The 18,606-nt window shown below is 45.5% G+C and overlaps 1 protein-coding gene across 9 annotated transcripts in view; it reads left to right on the top strand.

The window, feature by feature from the left end:
* The window catches only part of SERAC1 (serine active site containing 1), a 140,780-nt gene that overhangs the window by 72,121 nt on the left and 50,053 nt on the right, over positions 1–18,606 (top strand). For all 9 annotated transcript variants that reach the window (XM_029596668.1, XM_029596664.1, XM_029596667.1 and 6 more), the window contains one exon: positions 7,742–7,855. In XM_029596668.1, coding sequence (XP_029452528.1) covers positions 7,742–7,855 — 114 coding nt within the window. The remainder of the gene's footprint in view (positions 1–7,741; positions 7,856–18,606) is intronic.

Below are 18,606 nucleotides of genomic sequence, written 5' to 3'. Positions count from 1 at the left end.
CCGAGGCAGGGAGAGCAAGCCCTCGAGGAGCGAGTACCTGATCCTAGTAAGGCACCTGAAATAAAGCAGAGGGCCCCCGAGGAGCGGGTACCCAAGTTACAGATTACCCCCGAAGGGCAGAGAGAGAGCTTCCAGCGGCAGCTCGGAAGCGGCAGAGTGGCTTAGACTGGACGAGTCCAATCCAATATCAAGTCCTTGCTAACTCTGTTAGCTAGCAAGTAAGTGCAGGCTAAATACCCAGATGGCGTGCTGTCACTTGAGGAGGACACCCCTGAGGTTCGTGCCATAGCTGGAATAAAGACGTGGGTAGCGCGCACACCCTAGTAGGGCCCTTGGAGGAACATGACGGGAGGCAACGCCATAGCCGTTCCGGGAATGCTGGAGAGGGTGGCTTGTAGACGCCGGCGGTAGCCATCTTCCCAAGGTAAGCGGGAGGAGCCGAGAAAAAGGTGAGGCATAAGGGGCGAAGCCATCTGATCCCAACGGACGCAACAGTAGTTTGGTTTTGATGAGTTTGTGGTCTGACCAGGGGATGGTGGAAATTGTGGGTGGGTTGTTCAGCAAAATTTTTTTATTGATAAATATTAAGTCTAGGGTATGACCTGACTTGTGGGTGGGGGTGTTAATTATTTGTTTGAATCCAGTTGCCATCATGGTGTCTAGGAGGAGTTCGTAAGTGGGTGAGGGTGGTGTTTTATCAATGTGAAGATTGAATCACCCAGGATGATTGCGGGGGTGTCCATGTTAATGTTAGTTGCGATGGCTTCAAATAGTGTGGGCAGGTTGTGTTTGAGTACTCCAGGTGGGGCATAGAGCAGGAGAATTTGTAAATGTTTTGTTTTGAATACGCTTATTCGATGAGAGGAGGTAGGTTGATGGGGTGGATTTTGAGTGAGTTTTTTTAGAGCCAGGAGTAGAAGGCCGCCTCCTTTTCTTTTTAGTTGGGTATAGAGAATATGTTCCCTGTACGTACCAGGATCAGTCCAGACGGTGGGTTATGTCCCCGGTCCAGCAGATGGAGTCAGAAGGCCCGAACGGCCTGCGCTACCCGCCCAAGACGTCCCGAAGTGCAGGGGAATCGCCCCTCCCTGCAGCGGCGGCCCCGGGGAAGACTCGTCTCGGGGCCGCAGGACGGAGAAGACAACGCGGAGAGGCCGGCACCAGCGCTCAAAACCTAAAGGAAAAATCCAAAAATCTGCAAAGAGAAAGACACCGTCACTTACCCCTGCCAGGGAAGGAGGCGAGAGCAAGAGAGAAGGAGGCAGAACAGACCTGAGCCACGCCTCCCCAAAAATTGAACACCCTTTTTTTTTTTTTTTAACTTTTAAAACTTGATCCAAAATGTAAAGGAGTGACAGGAAAGAAGAAAAGAACGGAAGAATCTAAGATCCTGCCACCCTGGGGAAGCCGCTGGTTCCCCAACTCTCATCTGCTGGAGTCAGAAAGATACTGAGCTCCTGCAGAGGGTGAGCTGGTTTATATGGTAACGCCCCTCGAAGTCTGTTCTGACTCCATCTGCTGGACGGGGAACATAACCCACCGTCTGGACTGATCCATGGTACTACAGGAACGAAAATTAGCAGGTAAGGAATAATTTTCTTTTGTAGATTGTTTTGGGTAGCTGGTTGATGAGTGCTACGTCGGAGCTTTTGTGCCATGATTCGGACACACGGAGTACGTCTGGACGATTGTCTAGAAGAAGGTCATGAATTATCTGTATTATTTTTGTTATGGATTGTGCGTTGAGTAAGAGAAGGGTTAATACGGTGAGGGTTATGAAGTGGACATTAGGATTGATGGGAATTGTGGTGCGAGACCGTGGGTTGTTTGTGCAGTTTGCTTTTATTCTTTTGGAGATTCTGTTCTGCTTTAATGTTGGGATTGGCTGTCCGCTGTTAGGGTATATATGTTGAGAAGGGGTGTTAGTTAGAGGGAAGTTATTTAAGCGTGGAGTATTTACAGGGGATGCTGCTTTTAAGATCTGGAGAGTTGATGGTGAGGTCAGGATGTTATTGTGGTTGGTATAATTTTGTGCTGGTTTCCTGGCATGGAAGTTCGATGTTGCTAAAGCAGAGATTTGGGGGAGCTAGACGGGGAGGCACAAAGGGGCACATTAAGAGGCAGGCCCCTTTGGTGTGTGACACCAGGCGCGTAGCGCCTGCGGCCTGCGCTTACTTTTAAAGGCATCGGCGCGATGAGGTGAAGTCACCGAGGGACGGGCCTCGTACTAGCATGGGGAGCGTCGTCAGTCGGTGGGTTCACGGCCGGAGGTGGGTCCCGGAGGCTCCTGACCCTGGGACGCTCGGTGAGGCAATTCTTAGGAATTGTCGGCTTATACATGTGCAAGCGAGCTAATTTTATAATGTGCACGTGAAGGAAAAGACCAGTTGTATCAGTTAGTCCACTAGTTTGCCCAGTCTATGTCTAAATCATGAAGACCCTCCTTGTTCTTTAGCCTGCACCCCCAGTTTACCCAGAAAACTCACGCAGTCTTTATTTGACTACAAATTTTTATTTAGACTTACACCTGATGAATAGCAGAAGTAAATATGTGCAGGTACAAGCCATATGCACGCTGCATTTGCATATAAAACTTATGCATGTATATGTTGGCCCACACCATAATGCCCTTGTCCCATCCTAAATCCACCCCATTTTACACCATCAGAGAGATTTGCGCGTCGGTACTTGCACACGTATGTGCAAGATTTATAAAATAGCCCCTGCATGAACAAGCGCTACTTGCGTGCGTAGCTGTCATTTTATGCACATGCATCTCTTTTAAAATTCACCTTAAAATTTCATCTGTCATTTGGATGCCCAGTCTCACAAGGTCTTCCTGCAGTTTCTCACAATCTGCTTGTGATTTAATAATTTTGTTTCATCAGCAAATTTGTTCCCCTCACTTGTCTGTCCCTTTTCCACATCATTATATATCCAACGGCTCACCATTATCCACATATTTATTAACCCTTTTGAAATAAATGTAACAGATAAGGCAAGACTTCTCCTGTATAAATCCATGCTGGCTGTTTCCCATTAAACATTAAATCTAATGTATCAATAAATCTAATGTAATAAACCATTAAATCTAATGTATCAATAGGCTGAAATGTAAATATTGTGCTGTTCAATTTCTCCCCTTCCATCCCAAGTTTATTTTCCTTGTTTTTTGTAACTTTCCCTCTCCCTTTTTCTGATTCACTGTATTTAAAGTTCAAGGTTCTTATTGAAAATATTGTTTTTTACGTTACGTTATGCTTTACACTCCTTGTTATTTGTAAACCGGGTTGATGTGATGCCTATCATGAAACTCGGTATAACAAAAACAATAAATAAATAAATTAAACCATGTCTTTCTATATGTTCTGTGATTTTGTTCATCAGAATAGTTTCTGTGATTTTTCCTGGCACTGAAGATAGTCTCACCAGTCTGTAGTTTCTCAGAACATCACTGGAGTCCTTTTTAAAATCGGGTTTACATTAGTCGCCCTGCAATCTTAAGGTGCAATAGACAGTTTTAATTGTAGGTTACAAATTACTAGTAATAGATCTGCAATTTCATTTTTTAGTTCTTTCAAAACTCTGGGGTGTACACCATCTGAGGCAGACAATTTTCTACTTTTTAGTTTGACAATCTGCCCTATTGCATCCTCCAGGTTCACTGTGATTTGTTTGTTCTTCAACATCATCACCATTACATACCGTTTCCAGCATGTATATCTCCCCAACATCCTCTTCAGCAAACATGAAGCAAAGAGGACATTTATAAAGCAACTACTTGTCCTCTTTGAACTCTTTTGTCAAGCATTACTGTTTGAATGTTAGAGTCAAAGTGAACACAGCTTTTGGAGCTGCAGTTGGTGTCCCTAAAGGTGGCCCTTTCTTCCTCCCTCCCAGATTAGTTGGACTTTGGTACTTCCCACTTGTCTGGACTGGTGTAGCAGATTGAGGAGGAAGGAGACCTTTCTTACCTGTTAATTTCTTTTCCTTTAGTCATGCTACACCAATCCAGGACCCTCTTAGGAAGTTGTGGAAGACCTGTGTCTTCCAAATCATATGGATGATAAATGCCTATTCACTGGAATTTTATAAGCTATGTATAATGAGAAATTACTACTTACTTAATTTCCTTTTCTTCAGGACGACAAATGAAATCAGAACCAGTGGGTTATGCACCTCTACCAGCAAATGGAGACAGAGCAAACTGATGTCATAGTATATATACTCCCACAGTGACATCAGCCTGCCAGTATTCTCTTCAAAAGCAATTGTGGACAGACTAGCAAAAACCTTGATTAAAAACAGACAACCAATTCTGTACTCAAACAGCAAGAAACACTGAGCTCAGACAAGCATGTATTAACACTGGTCTAGGGACTGGATTAATATTTACCAGTAATCCCTGGAAACTCTTAGGATCATAGCTCAATCATTCGGCAACCAAGGAGCAGGAAGTTGGATTCAACTGTCTGTCCTAAAGAAAAGGAAATTATCAGATAAGTAGTAATTTCTCATTTCTTAGCGTCCAGACAGATGAATCCAGAACCAGTGGGATGTACCCAAGCTACTTCCAAATAGGGCGGGAATCTGCCCGCGGTCTTCCCAGATCTGCACATCCAGATGATAATACCTGAAAAAGGTGTGTAAGGAGGATCATGTCGCAACTCAGCAGGTGTCAATGGAAGACAACAATCTAAACTCCGCCTCTGATACTGCCTGATCCCTAGTGGAATGAGCCCTAACCTGAGTGTGCAACGGCTTGTTAGCCACCACATACGTGGCCATGATCACCTCCTTAATCCAGTGAGCTGTTGTAGCCCACAAAGCTGGTTTATCCTGTTTACCTCCACCATGAAGGACAAATAGGCAATCGGAAAGGTTTAGGAACCTCCAGATATCTTATAACATGTCTCTTGACATCCAAAGGACACAACAGACTCTATTCCTCCATATCTCTTTCCTTATCCAAGGTTGGTAAGGAAATGGACTGATTTATTTGAAAATCTGAAACCACTTTAGATAAGAAGGAAGGAACAGTACGCATCTATATCACCTCTGGAATCACCTGAAGGAACGGCTCCCAACAAGATGAGGCTCAGCTTAGAAATTCAACGCGCAGAACAAATCGCCACCAGAAACACAGGTTTCAAGGCCAGTAACTGCAAGGAAAAGCCATGCGGCGGTCGAAACATAGGGCCTAACAACAAATCCAACACTAGGTTAAGACTCTACAAAGGAACTGGTAACCGCAAGGGAGGACGAAGATGTTTCACTCCCCTCAGGAAAAGGGCCACATCAGGAAGAGACGATAAGGATCCACTATTCACCTGGCCCTTGAAACAAGTAAGAGCCACTACCTGTACCTTCAAGGAATTAAGGGCCAACCCTTTATTCAACCCATCCTGTAAAAATTCCAAAATGAGCAGGATCCCAACTGAATGAGTAAGCACTCCGCAGTCTTCACACCAAGCCTCAAACAGTCGCCAAACCGGCACATAGGCTAAGGAAGTGGAGAACTTTCATGCTTGTAGCAAGGTGACAATCACCACAGAAAAATATACCACACTTAAACAAGCAAGCCCTCTCAAGGGCTATACCATAAGATAAAACAGAGTCAGATCTTCATGAAGGACAGGCCCCTGCTGCAACAGATTCCTGTATGTTGGAATACAAAGGGGGGTTTCCACCAGGAGACTTCACAGATCTGCATACCATGGTCTTCTGGGCCAATCTGATGCCACCAGAAGCACCATGGGGGAAGGGCATACAGCAGCTTGCCTTCTGACTAGGCCTGCATGAGAGCATGAATCCCTAAGGAATTGAGATCTCTCCTGTGACTGAAGAATCGAGGAACCTTTACATTGCGAGAAGTCGCCAGCAGGTCTATAAATGGAAGACCCCAGCGATCCACTATCAGCTGGGATGCCTCATCTGACAATATCCATTCTTCTGGGTCCAGACTCTCCCTGCTGAGAAAGCCTGCTCTTACATTCTTTTCCTGCAATGTGCAAGGCCAAGATCTCCTGAAGATGCATTTCCGCCCATTCCATAAGTTGGTCTATCTCCTGCGATGCTTGTTGGTTCCTTCCTGCCAATAGATGTAGCCACCATTGTTTGTGTTGTGCGATATTATTCAGACTGCTCAACCCTGCAGCCTGTAGCTGAACTGTAAGCATGCCAGCCAAACCACCCAGGCTTCCAGCTGATTGATGTTCCAGAGAGACTCACTCCTCTGTATTCCAACGCCCTTGCGCTGTTAGTTCCTGACATTGAACTCCCCAACCTTAGAAGCTTGCATCTGTCGTGAGAATCAACCAGTCCGGTGACGTCAGAGAGACTCTCTTCTTCAGATGATCCGCTTGCAAACACCACTGGAGGGTGAGATCCATCGGCTGGTGGAGCCGAATCAAATAGTCTAGAGACTGTGGGTTCCATCGAGACAATAGGGAACGCTGAAGTTGACACACATGCACCCTTGCCCATGGTACTACTTCCAGGATTGCTGCCATCATCCTGAGCACCAGTAGATAGGACCACGATGTCGGGCGAATAGTGCTCACCAAGAGATGCTCCTACGCCATCAACGTTTGAATACAAGTTTCTGGAAGAAAAACTCTGCCCTGCTTCGTGTCAAAACGTACACCCAGATACTCCAATGACTGAGATGGTTGAAGATGGTTTTTGGCTAAGTTCACCACTCAACCAAGTTCCTGCAACAAGGAAATCACCTTGGCCTGAATCAACCAGTCGATAAATATGGATGTACAGGAATCCCATCCTTTCTCAGAGTTTGAATATAATTTCCCCAAACAGCAAGAAATAGTGGTCGACATTTAAAAGACTCTGCCAATGCTCTGCAAGCCATTTGCAGAAGCTCATACAACAAATTTCACCAACACACAGTTTTAAAATTAGAAAACATAGAAACATAAAAATGATAGCAGAAAAGGACCAAATGGTCCACTCAGTCTGCCCAGCAAGCTTATGGTAATATCTGCTGTACCATACAGGTCACCCCCATACTTAACACTTTCAGGGCCCTTGTTGTTTGCTGTCTGAATCCAATTCCCTCCCCAAACCCGGCTCCAGGAATGCCTCCACTCAGTCTGGGTAAACTTGCACACATGCATGACACATACATGTGCTTATCTGCAAATCCATTAGGACATTTTGTAAAAGGTCATTTTGATGGGTAAAGCACTGTTTTATCTGTAAAAATGCCTTACAAAATTAAACTCCCTATGGGCAATTTTCTTGAACTAATGTGTTAAGCATTGGTGTATGGTTCCCTTAACATGTGAGCTTAGCATGTTTGAGTTTGGGGGTATTTTCAGCACTACCAAGTTGGTGAGGGCCTTATAGTGAGCATTAGAAGCAGGAAGTATGGCCCAGCAGTTTGGTTCCAGAAATTGTGACCTTCTGGGATTTCAACCCCAAGTCAACCAACACTCTTTATGATCTTGGACAAATAACTTCCCCTTCCCCATGGCTCAGAGCCCCCAGCTGTAGCTAGGTAAGAAACTAGATTTGCAATTTTTTAATTGACCTAATAGCTGCCTCCTGATTGCTGATTTGTCTGTTAACTGCTTTTAGGTCTTACCTTAATGTGAGGTCTATAGAGTTCCAGAAATGAATATTCATGCTTGGATATTTTAGGGGCAGGTCATTTTTGCAGGTTGCTGGAGGTTTTTCAGTATGAATTGCCATTTATTTCCTGGTTGGTTTGCTCTCGTTTCAGGGAGGGCTGTGGTGCTTTGGAGGAAATGGACTTCCTTATGCAGAAAGCCTGAGCTCTGTTCCTTCTGAGAAAGTGGAGATCTTCTGCTTGCAGGCCTTGGTTAAGCATTCCAAGGTAAGCCCACTGCCTCCACCTGTATGTGTCTGGCAGAACCTAACTGAGCCTGAACCTGCTGTGAAATGTTCTTGTAGGAAGCCATACGTCTTTTCTGGGCTGTGAACCATGGCAGCAGCATTCAGTACCATTGCATAAAATCACCAGCTGAAGGGCTAATGGGAATTATAGTGGAAATGATCTGTGCAAAATACCTGAGGATAAATGTCATCAATATGACTTTATAGCTTCAGAATCTGACAGCTGAATGTTAATGGGAAAGAAAATTAAAAAAACAATATTCCAGACTGTGGAAAGGCAGGCACTCTGCTTAACGGTGAACACAACAACATGCTTAGCTCAGTGGTCCCAAATTTACCACTTTCCAGCTATAGCAAAATCACAGAACTCACCCAAATATAATTATGTTGAAAATCCAAAACAAAACAGTGGCTTTTTTTTTCACAGAATTAAAGGGTTTTTGTCTTCTCCATAAGAGCAGCCAGAGTAGGTGTGTCTAGAAAGGGCCTTTAAGAAGTAAATACATTTTTATATTTATTTTTTATTTTACTTTTAACTCACTCTCCAGCTTAATGGCCATCTGCTCCGCTGGATAGATTCTACAGGGAATGCGATGGGATAAGCTGTTCAACACATTCAGATACTTCTGCTGGTACATTTGGCTCTGTATACACAAACTGCTGGAGGGATTGGTGTGGTGTGTTTAAAAAAAAAAATAATATATATATATATATATATATATATATATATGGTATACTTTTTTTAAAGTGCTTTTTGGATACATCTTCAACTCTCTCACTTCCTTTCCTCTTATGAGGCTTTAGGAAGGTAAGAGGCCTCCAGAGATGTAAATTTATATCTCCAAGGACATCCAGGATGGCAGTCCTCATACATGCATGACATCAGACGGGGCCTGACATGGAAATTTGATTTCAAAGTTTCTAGAATCTTAGGGGCAGATTTTCAAAAGGGCATGCCCCAAGCTCCCCCCTGCGAGCGTCGAGCCTATGTTGAATAGGCTCGGCGGCGCGTGCAAACCTCGGGAAGCACATAAGTCCCGGGGCTTTCCTGGGGGGCATGTCGGAGGGCGTGTAGCGGCAGCGCATCATCCGGGGCCGCGGGCATGGTTCCGGCCCGGGGGCGTTTCGAGGGTGTGGCCGAGGCCCCCGAAACTGCTCCTGGGCCGGGGAATCGCGCGCGAGTTACGCCTGCCTCGACCAGGCGTAACTTTTATAATAAAGGTAGGGGGGTTTAGATAGGGCTGGGGGATGGGTTAGGTGGGGGGAGGCGGAAGGAAAGTTCCCCCTGAGGCCGCTCCGATTTTGGCAACATTCAGTACCATTGCATAAAATCACCAGCTGAAGGGCCAATGTGAATTATAGTGGAAATGATCTGTGCAAAATACCTGAGGATAAATGTCATCAATATTTCGGAGCTGCCTCGCAGGGAACGAGCAGCGCGCACAGGGCTCAGCACGCGCAAGGTGCACAAATGTTCACCCCCTTGCGCGCGCCAACCCCATATTTTAAAAGATACGTGCGGCTACGCCCGTATCTATTAAAATCCGGCGTACTCTTGTTTGCGCCGGGTGAGCGAACAAAAGTACGTGCTCGCGTATTTTTTTTAAATCTGCCCCTTAGACTATGCCTGATTGCCATGCATCCTTGCCCCTTCAGTCTCACCTTTTCCATGGAGCCCACCAGTTGCAGATCTTTAATTTTTCGAGGAAAAGCAGGATGGTAGTCCCCACACATGGGTGACATCAGATGGCGCCCCGATGCCCTATACCATGTATCCACGTGGGGTTTCACTCCAGTCTCTCTTTTTCCGCGGATCTGTAAGCCTCATGGTGTAAACGAGCTCACTGTGGCTGTTTTTGGCCTTCTGGAAAACTCTGTTTTTCTTAAATTTTTTCACAGGATTTTCTGGTTGTTCTATCGCCGGGTCCCTCTCGGTGCCCTCCTGTATTGTTTCCTAATCAGGGTTTTTGGTGATTTGAGTAAGTTTCCTTTCATGGTCAATTACCCTGTGGCGGCGATGCATGGGTGCCCTCTGGCCATTACCACCTCGTTGACAATCGTCTTCTGTTAGTGCCCCTTTGTTTCATCCATTATGGCTATGTCCGGTTTTCAGCGATGCCCCCGGTGCCAGAGGACCATGTCCATTATGGATTTGCATGACACATGTATCCTTTGCCTAGAGGCATCGCATGACTTCCGAGGCTGCCACTTATGCGCCCAGTTTTTCCGGTTAAAGAAGACTGAGGCATTGGCATTGGTGGCATCGGCATTGAAGGACCAAGGAGCCACACCAATGGACACTGAGCCATCGACATTGGCAGGACCGTTGTCAATCTCCTCCAGGCTGAGGACGTCGGGTTCCTCGTCATCGGCCTTGGCACCGAGGAAGGACCGGGCCAAGCATCAAGGGAAGCCTAAGAAACAGCACCAGTCCCAGTCGATACACGGTGCCGGGCATGGGGATGCACCAGCTTTTGCCACGATACCCCCAAAGCAACCCCGCAGTGAGGGGTGCCAATTCTTCATCAATGCCAGGGGTCCACGACAGTGTCCACTGGCCCTGATGACAGTCACCAATCCTCCTCAAGGGTCTGGAGAAGATCTGGCTACCCCCTCCTTCCTCCGTCTGTCTTGGCATTGGCAATGTTCGAGGAGGAGCTGGTGCATTGATTCCAGCTAGCAGTGGACTGGGTGCTGCAGGGTTTCAGTCCTATGGTACCGATGGCACCAAACCTGGTGCCGCCCATCATCATACTGCTTCTGGAGAAGCTCAACATGCTCATCGGTGCATTACCCAGCCAGCTGGCATAGGTTCCCAGGACAGCATCAGTGGTTGTCGCCAGTTCCTCCAAGGAGGAAGCGCCACCGAGGCTTGCTGTTATGGTTAAGCGGTGTTTGGGTGGATTCTTGAGTACTGTGGCAGATGACCACGCCCACAGGGAGGAGCCCCATGAGGTGCCACAGTACTGGGCTAAACGCAGATGCACAAACACAGAGTTTAGTTCTTTTATTAAACAGCTTGAAGTGTACCACCAGAGGTGGCAGTAGTGAAGTAGTCTGGATGTAGCAGTCTCAGGACCCTCGGCAGAGGGGACTCTTCTCACTCCGTTGGTAAAAGGGGATTCCGGTGTAGGTTTCCCAGCAAGGCAGTACTGTGCCTTTAGATCATACAGAGCACAAACCCATCCTGAAAGACAATTTATTTCACAAGTTTCTGGAGCAAAAGGAAGCATGCAGCCCTTTCATGGAGCCAAAAAGATAAGACTAGATTAAACAAGTCCCTTAACCTCCATTAACAATCAACAATGATGGGTTACAGATCCACTCTTTGAATCAGCCAATAGGGAGGTGTCTACAGAGCTGTTTCAAGGCATGGATCCATATAACAGACCAGTGGGTCTTGGATATTATTCAGATTGGTTATTCTTTAGAACTAGCAAGACAGTGACTCTGACATTCTTAGTGTCACCTTGTTCAACATCAATAACAGAATTACACTACAAACAACGCTGGACAAATTACTTCAAGTGCATGCTATCCATCCAGTATCTTACCAAGAAGAAAGACATGGTTGTACTCAATATATTTCATCTTTCCAAAGAAAGATGGAACATACCAACCTATACTAGATTTAAAAGGCATCAACAGGAGCCTCCACATCCCACATTTTTCAAATGGAGTCACTTTGATTAGTTATGTTATCAGTGTGGAGAGAGGAGTTCCTTGCTTCCATAGATCCTCCAAGAAGCATTTTTCCATATCTTAATAAGATATGGAAATCTTATTAAGATTTCTTATTAAGATTTCTTATTAAGATTTTATTATGTTTTAATAAAATAAAAAATTTTATTAAGAAAGAAATTAACCACAAAATTAGAGATGGCTATGGTAAATTACACATGCTAAAATGATTGAAGCCCTTTTTATGTCATGATGACTTCTGTAAGGTACTCCAGACTTTGATTTTTTCAGATCTTGACTATTGCAACACACTTTTTCTTGGTCTACCAGCTAGTTCTTTACAACCATTACAATTATTGTAGAACGCAACTGCCAAAATTTTAACTGGAGGAAGCAAATTTGATCACATAATGCCTATTCTGATGGCATTACACTGGCTCCTGGTTAAGTTTAGAATTGACTGTAAAATTTTATGTTGATTACATAAATCAATCTACAGTGATAAAAAAAAGAATGGCTAAATGCCTCATTACACCTGCATATCCCACAAAGGAACCTGAGGTCAGCGAATAAAGGTTTGTTAACTATTCCCTCTGTCCAATCCACACATTTGATTGAAGTGAGAGAAAGAGCTATCTAGATTGCTGGTCCTAAACTCTGGAATTCGCTCCCCTCTAACTTTAAATTCTATTTAAAAATCAGGAAGTCTTTTTGCAATCTTAAGACCTGGCTGTTCGAGCTTGCAGATGAGAGTTGTATAATAAAAAGGGACTAAGGATCACTGATTATGGCGATGTCAAAAACATAAAAAATGTAGGTTTTATAATTGTTTTGATTTTTAGATGTGTTTTAAGCTTTCTTTTCATTTTTATTGTATTTATTTATTTTGTAATTTTACATGATTATATAATTTTTGTGTTATTATATAATTGTAAATGTTACGATTGAATACAGAGTGACTGTATAGAAATTTAATTAATAAATACAGCGATTTTACAGCAGGCACAAGGAGATCAAAACCAAGGAAATGGATGCATGAGTACAAACATGCTCAAAGACAGAATTAGCTTATATCTTCCCTTCATGGCCCTTGATAAGCCATATACTACAAAAGGTGGAGAAGGAGAAGTTACAAGTGTTTCTAGTGGCACCAGATTGGCCAAGATTGGTATGCAGATTTGATGAGAGTAAACACAGATTACCCTCTACAGCTGACAGATGTCCCAGACCTTCTGTGACAAGGCCCAGTATTGATGGAAAACATCGCTCCATTTTGGCTCTTGAGAGGTCAAAACTAAATAAAAATTTAAAAAGGATATTTACCTACGATGATATCTTTATTACTGAAGGCAAGAAAGCAGTCAACTTCCATAATTTATATATGTGTTTGGTATTATTTTGAAGCCTCACCATAGAAAACTCTTGCAAAACGAATTAGACAAGGGTTTAGCACATAATTCCTTGAAAGTCCAAGTAGCAAGCATAGACTGTTTTAGAGGGAGAGTGAAAGAGCTATCAGTGGCATTTCATCCTGATATCGAACAGTATTTAAAAGGGGCATAGAAAATACAGCTTCCTATCAAACAAAGAGATACCACAATGGAATCTAAATTTGGTTCTCAAATCTTTAATAATACCTCCTTTTGAACCTTTAAAAGAAGTCTCTATCAAAGATGTCACTTTGAAAACAGTATTTTAGTCTGCTTTACTTCAGCTAGACAAATTTCTGAAATTCAGGCCCTGTCATGTTGAGATCCATTTCTACAGTTCAAAAAAGATTCAGTAACAATACCCCCGTACCTTCCATTTTACCAAAAGTAATTTCATCTTTTCATTTAAACCAGTCCATTACCTTGCCATTTTCACAAGAAAGGAATGTCAAGGAAAGGAAAAATCTTTAAAGTTTCGGGATGTAAGACAAGTTTTACTTAAATAAGTAGATACAAATTTCTTTCAAAAAACAGGTTATTTGTGGTGTTTGGGGACAAAAGAAACAATAACAAAATGGATTAAAGAGACTATTTCTTCATATACTTTGAAAAGAAAACATGTTCCAGAAGTAATAAAAGCGTGCTCAATAAGAGCACATTTTTCCTGGGTAGAATTAAGTGCAGTTAGTTTAACAGATATACAGTATGTAAATACATCATTAAATACATTTTCAAAAAGTTATAGGTTGGATGTTTTCGCTAAAGCAGACGCTGTGTATAGAGCAAGCATCTTAAAAGCAGGACCAACATCCTCCCACCCAGAGTAGTTGGTTTTTGGTACTTGCCAAGCGTTCTGGACTGGTATAGCAGAAAGACAAGAAAAAAATAAATTTATCTGATCATTTTCTTTCCTTTATTTCTACTACACCGGTCCAGAAACTCCACCCTTAAATAAATTGAAGGAAAAAAATAGTGTCTTTGTTCAAAGGAAAACGTCTTCTTTTCAAAACAGTTTTTTAATGCAAAGTTTTGAAGTTTATGGCCTGCACAAAGGTTTTCAATATAAGTCAGTGGCTTATACTGGAATACCGGCTTAGCTGGTTCCTTACATAGCATAAGTAGTAGTAGTGATGTCATTAAAAAGAAGTAATAAGCTCTGGAATAAGGACAAACCTAAGCATTCTGGACTGATGCAGCAGAAATAAAAAAGAGAAAATTATCAGATAAGTTTAATTATTTCTTGTGTGAATGGTGCACACATGTGGTTGATCTGTTTGAATGTCTTTGATCAAAAAGGTCTCGCTCTTCCCCAGAAAGGGGGCTCCAGGCAAACTAGCCTTGGATATCTTTGCCCTGAATTGGAATTAGGGTCTGCTGTATGCATATCCTCCAGTTCCTCTAACGGCAAAACCTTACTGAAACTCAGAAGAGATCAAGGAACTATCATTCTCATAGCTCCCTATTGGTTGAGGCACATTTGGTTTTCACTCCTCCTGGAGATATCCATCAGGAGTTCAATCAGGTTGGGGAATTCCTCAACCTTTATCACTCAAGATCAGGGCTATTGTACCGCCCAATGTCTGGTCCCTGGCCTTCATAGCCTGGATATTGAGAGCGTAGCTCTGCAAACCCTAGATCTTCCATAGGATGGGTCTTGCATTCTTTTGGCTTCTTGGAAGGATTCCACATGGAAGTCCCCCAGTTTGAAGTGAAGAAGTTTTGGTTTTTTGGTGTGAGAGAAAGGCCTTAGATGCTTTCTCCTTCTCTACTCAGAAACTGCTTGAATTTCTTCTACATTTTTCAGAGTCAGGTCTTAAGATCAATTCAGTTAGTACAATTGGCGCTTTCCACTACCATCTAGAAGGTAAACCCATCTCTTTCCCTGTACGTACCAGGATCAGTCCAGACAGCTGGGTTATGCCTCCCCTCCAGCAGATGGAGTCAGAGAGAAAACTGAAAGCACCCCCTAGATATACTGGTGTGCCACCTGCGATCCTTCAGTATATTCTCTGACTCCAGCAGATTGAGAGGCATAACCTGCGGTCCTGGTCTGGTCAGTTTGTGGTACTGTAAAAAAAAAAAAAAAAGTAAAGACAGGGGAAATTTTGTTAGAGGGACAAGATCATTTGGTATCTTTCTGTTCTCTCTCCTGTCTGTTCGTGTAGCTGTTGTTTCTTGCAGCGCAGCGCGGTTTCAGCTCAGTGTGGGGCAGGCACATGGGGCTCTGCCCTGTGACAGTTCCCGGGTTAGCTGTCCTTGAGGCTGGGGGAGAGCGTACCGGTGGGCCGGTCACCCTCCCCCTCCGATTCCAGGGGTCCCAACCCTGAAGGGGGTCTCATTTAAAAAATAAATAAATAAAGAATTGTAAAATTGTAAAAGCCTTTCCTTTCTGCCACTTTGGTTTGGTCCCCGGCCGATTTGGGTAGCCCTCAGGCCCCTACTCCCTCGGGATCTCTGCAAAAAAATTTAAAAAGGTCGGTTCCTTTTTCTTCTGATTTTGTGCTGCTGATGCACAAAGCCTTTTTGCAGGCTGAAGCCGGTTGGGAGGCAGAGGTCCCTCCTCCCCCTAAGGTTCCTAAACCTTCCGTGCCCCAGGGGAAGCCGAGGGGCGGGGGGTCCGCAGGGACCAGTGTACCCCGCCCACGGGGAGAGCTTGAGGACACAGAGGCCGCGGATCCGGCTTTGACTCCCCTGGATCCGCCAGACTTGCTTGCGGCGGACGACCAGTTGCCCGTGGAGGGGGATGACCCCCAGGTCCTGCGTCTATTCGGCAAGGAGGAATTAAGCTCCCTTATTCTTCACGTCCTCCAGGAGCTTGAGCTCACGGCGCCCCCTCAGGACGCTGACACCTCGACGGGGGATATCGCTATGGCGGGGATTAAGGCCCCTCCTCAAACCTTCCCGTTCCATCATAAGGTCTTACAAATCGTTTCCAAGGAGTGGGAGCTGCCCGAGTCTTCTCTGAGGGTCACTCGGGCTATGGAAAAGCTATATCCCTTACCTAAGGATTCTTTGGAACTCCTAAAGACACCGGCGGTGGATTCGGCGGTCACGGCAGTGGTTAAACATACGACTATCCCTGTTACGGGGGGGATAGCCTTGAAAGATCTTCAAGACCGTAAGCTGGAGATCTTGCTGAAGCGTATTTTTGATGTGGCGGCCCTTGGTGTCCGGGCGGCGGCGTGCAGCAGCCTCGTGCAGAGGGCGAACCTGCGATGGGTCCAGCAGTTGCTGACCACGCAGGAGCTTCCTCCGGGGGAGGCTGAGCAGGCCAATTGTGTGGAGGCTGCGGTCGCTTATACCGCGGATGCCTTATATTTATTTATTTAGTAACTTTTATATACCGACGAACGTTGGGAACATCTCGTCGGTTTACATATAACAGAACTGAGCAACAGGCTTTACAATTTTTGCGTAATTAGATAATTAAATAAGGAACATTCAGAGCATACAAATAACAGATTAGATTATATAAGTAAAATTATAAAAGTGTGATACATGAAAGAGGTTATCTAAAAGGGGGGGGGGGGGGTGGGGAGGGGGAGATTCTGATATATAGGGGTGGGGAGGGGGAGATTCTGATATATAGGAGGGTATCCACAATTAAATATATAGGAGGGTATATAGGAGGGTATCCACAATTAAAGGAGGTATATATACATGTGATTGGGAACAAATTTTTTATATATAAGTTTTTTATATACAATATGTAGTCCTGATAAATTCACTTTATGGGGGGTGAGGGGGAAGAGGTAGTTTAGAGTAGAGGGAGGGGGTGAAAAGGAGGTGGAAAATAGGTGGGGGGAGAGGGAGGGGGAGAGGTTAGGAGTTGTAGGGGTGGGGTTAGAGTGGTTGTGTGAATATAAGGGGTAGAAGTAATTGAGGAGCTAGGATTGGAGACCCAGGTCTGCGGGGGGGGGGGGGGGGGTGAGAGTGATTATATGATTTACTGCGTACTTCGGCCCGCATCATGTCCTTGGCTGTTTCGACTCGGAGGTTGCTGTGGCTCCGTCGTTGGGCGGCGGATGCCACCTCAAAGGCGAGATTAGGCTCCTTTCTGTTTAAGGGCAAGTTGCTTTTTGGGGAGGAGTTGGATCAGCTTATTAAGGACCTGGGCGACAACAAGGTGTATAAGTTGCCGGAGGATAAGCCGCGTCAATCACAGACGTTTGGGAATGCTAGGGCTCGTTTTCGGGGTCAAAGGCGTTTTCGTGCGGGACGAGGAGGTGCCTTTTCCCAGAGACAACAGGCTACAAGAACCCAGTCTTGGTCTCCTTCCTTTCGGGGCAGGAGGCCTCAACGTGGAGGCTCCTCACAAAGCTTTCCTGCCATTAAGCCCGCGCAATGAAGGTGCGCAGGCCCATTCCTCCGTTCCCGTTATCGGAGGACGGCTGTCCCGGTTTTGGGAGGAATGGGTCAAAATAACTTCGGATCAATGGGTCCTCGACGTGGTCCGGTACGGCTACGAGTTGGATTTTGTACGTCCCCTCCGGGATCTTTTCTGGTATCGCCGTGCGGTCCGATGGAAAAGAGGCTGGCTATAGCTCAGACGCTCGATCACTTACAGGCTCTGGGGGCGGTGACTCCGGTTCCGCCGGACCAGTTGTGAACAGGTCGGTATTCCATTTATTTTCTGGTTCCCAAAAAGGAGGGTACTTTCCGACCCATCCTGGATCTCAAACGGGTAAACAAGGCCCTGTGAGTGCCTCGCTTTCGGATGGAGACTCTACGGTCTGTTATTGCGGCCGTCCACAAGGGAGAATATTTGGCTTCTTTGGACTTGACGGAGGCTTATCTCCATATCGGTATCCGAGAGCGTCATCAACGGTTTCTACGCTTCATGGTGCTAGGGTCCCATTACCAGTTCTGTGCCCTCCCTTTCGGTCTGGCCACCGCGCCGCGCGTGTTCACCAAGGTGCTCGTCGTGGTCGCGGCTTCTCTTCGGCGGCAGGGGGTACTTGTGCACCCTTACCTCGACGATTGGCTCATCAGAGCAAAGTCGCACGCGGCTTGCAAACGAGCAGTTTCCCTGGTAGTGAGTCAACTTCAGTCGTTGGGTTGGGTAGTCAACTTCGCGAAAAGCAGACTCGAACCGACTCAACAACTGGAGTTTTTGGGCGCGCGCTTCGATACCTCGGTGGGCAAGGTTTTTCTTCCTCATCAGCGCATGTTCAATCTCATGGCCCTGGTCCGACGTTTGCTGGATCTCACATCTCCCACGGTGTGGGATCATTTACAGCTTATTGGTCATATGGTATCTACTATGGAGATGGTGCAATGGGCCTTCGCGCATATGCGGCCCTTACAGAGATCTCTGCTTTCTCGATGGGATCCCAGATCAGAGGATTACAGTCTGGAACTCCCTCTACTGGAGGAGGCCCACTCCAGTTTCGCCTGGTGGCTCAATCCGATCAACCTGCTCCAAGGTGTGACCCTAGAACCCCCATCTTGGCTGGTGGTGACTACGGATGCCAGTCTTTCTGGTTGGGGGGCGGTCTGCCAATCCCGAGCGGTTCAGGGCACCTGGACAGCACGCCAGTCCGCGTGGTCCATCAACCGCCTGGAAACCAGGGCGGTGCGTCTAGCCTTGCGTCACCTCCTTCCCCTGGTAAGCGGCCGG

Source organism: Rhinatrema bivittatum, chromosome 3 (assembly GCF_901001135.1).
Source record: "Rhinatrema bivittatum chromosome 3, aRhiBiv1.1, whole genome shotgun sequence".
Classification (NCBI taxonomy): domain Eukaryota; kingdom Metazoa; phylum Chordata; class Amphibia; order Gymnophiona; family Rhinatrematidae; genus Rhinatrema; species Rhinatrema bivittatum.
The sequence above is the reverse complement of the archived record's forward strand: the minus strand, read 5'-3'. Positions and strand labels throughout refer to the sequence as shown.